The sequence below is a fragment of the Suricata suricatta genome, unplaced genomic scaffold (assembly GCF_006229205.1).
Source record: "Suricata suricatta isolate VVHF042 unplaced genomic scaffold, meerkat_22Aug2017_6uvM2_HiC HiC_scaffold_57457, whole genome shotgun sequence".
NCBI lineage: Eukaryota > Metazoa > Chordata > Mammalia > Carnivora > Herpestidae > Suricata > Suricata suricatta.
The window spans coordinates 1-552 of record NW_021906497.1 but is presented as its reverse complement, the minus strand read 5'-3'; the positions used below and the strand labels follow the sequence as shown (position 1 = coordinate 552).

General features: G+C 61.6%; 1 protein-coding gene across 1 annotated transcript; it reads left to right on the top strand.

The window, feature by feature from the left end:
- Positions 1-17: 17 nt before the first annotated feature.
- On the top strand, positions 18-546 carry LOC115285238 (golgin subfamily A member 1-like; the record flags this gene model as incomplete). The annotated part of the gene is made up of 2 exons (XM_029931559.1): positions 18-292; positions 396-546. Coding segments are annotated over exons 1-2 (413 nt in total), but the record flags the coding sequence as incomplete, so codon positions are not given.
- Between the last annotated feature and the right edge of the window lie 6 nt (positions 547-552).

The window sequence follows — 552 nt, the reverse complement described above, 5'->3', positions numbered from 1 at the left end:
CTGTGCAGGGCCCCAGCCCTAGAATCGTGCATGTCCAGAGGAGCAGGGGTTAGCTTGGGGTTTGGTCGAAGCTGTGGACTTCAGGGAGAGATATCTGGGGAACCCTGGGCAGCGGAAAAGCGGGGATTCCTTTTGGGGGAAATGTGGTTACCGCTGCCAGCCCTCTGTCTCGTTGGCTTTTCCTCCCAGGCTGCTAACCTCACAGCTGTAGTAGATGAGAAGGAGCAGAGTCTGCAGGAAAAAGCTGAAGTGATTCTCCAGAAAGAGCAGGAAATTTTCCAGCTGAAGAAAGGTGAGGAGTCTGCCCCTGTCGAGCCTCCTCTCCTGCTCCCACCCAGCACCGCTGCCCCGGAGCGGCATGGACTCACTGGTGCCCCCCCCTCTGCCCGGCCTAGGTCACGACTCTGCCCTGTTGCAGATGCACCAGCTGCAGAGCGAGCTGGAGGCCCTGCAGAGCCTGAGAGCAGACGAGTCCGAGGCTACCACGAGGCTCAGCGTGCTGAGACTGCCCGGCCCGGAGCAGGGGCTGGCGCACTCGGCCCCCGAGCCTCA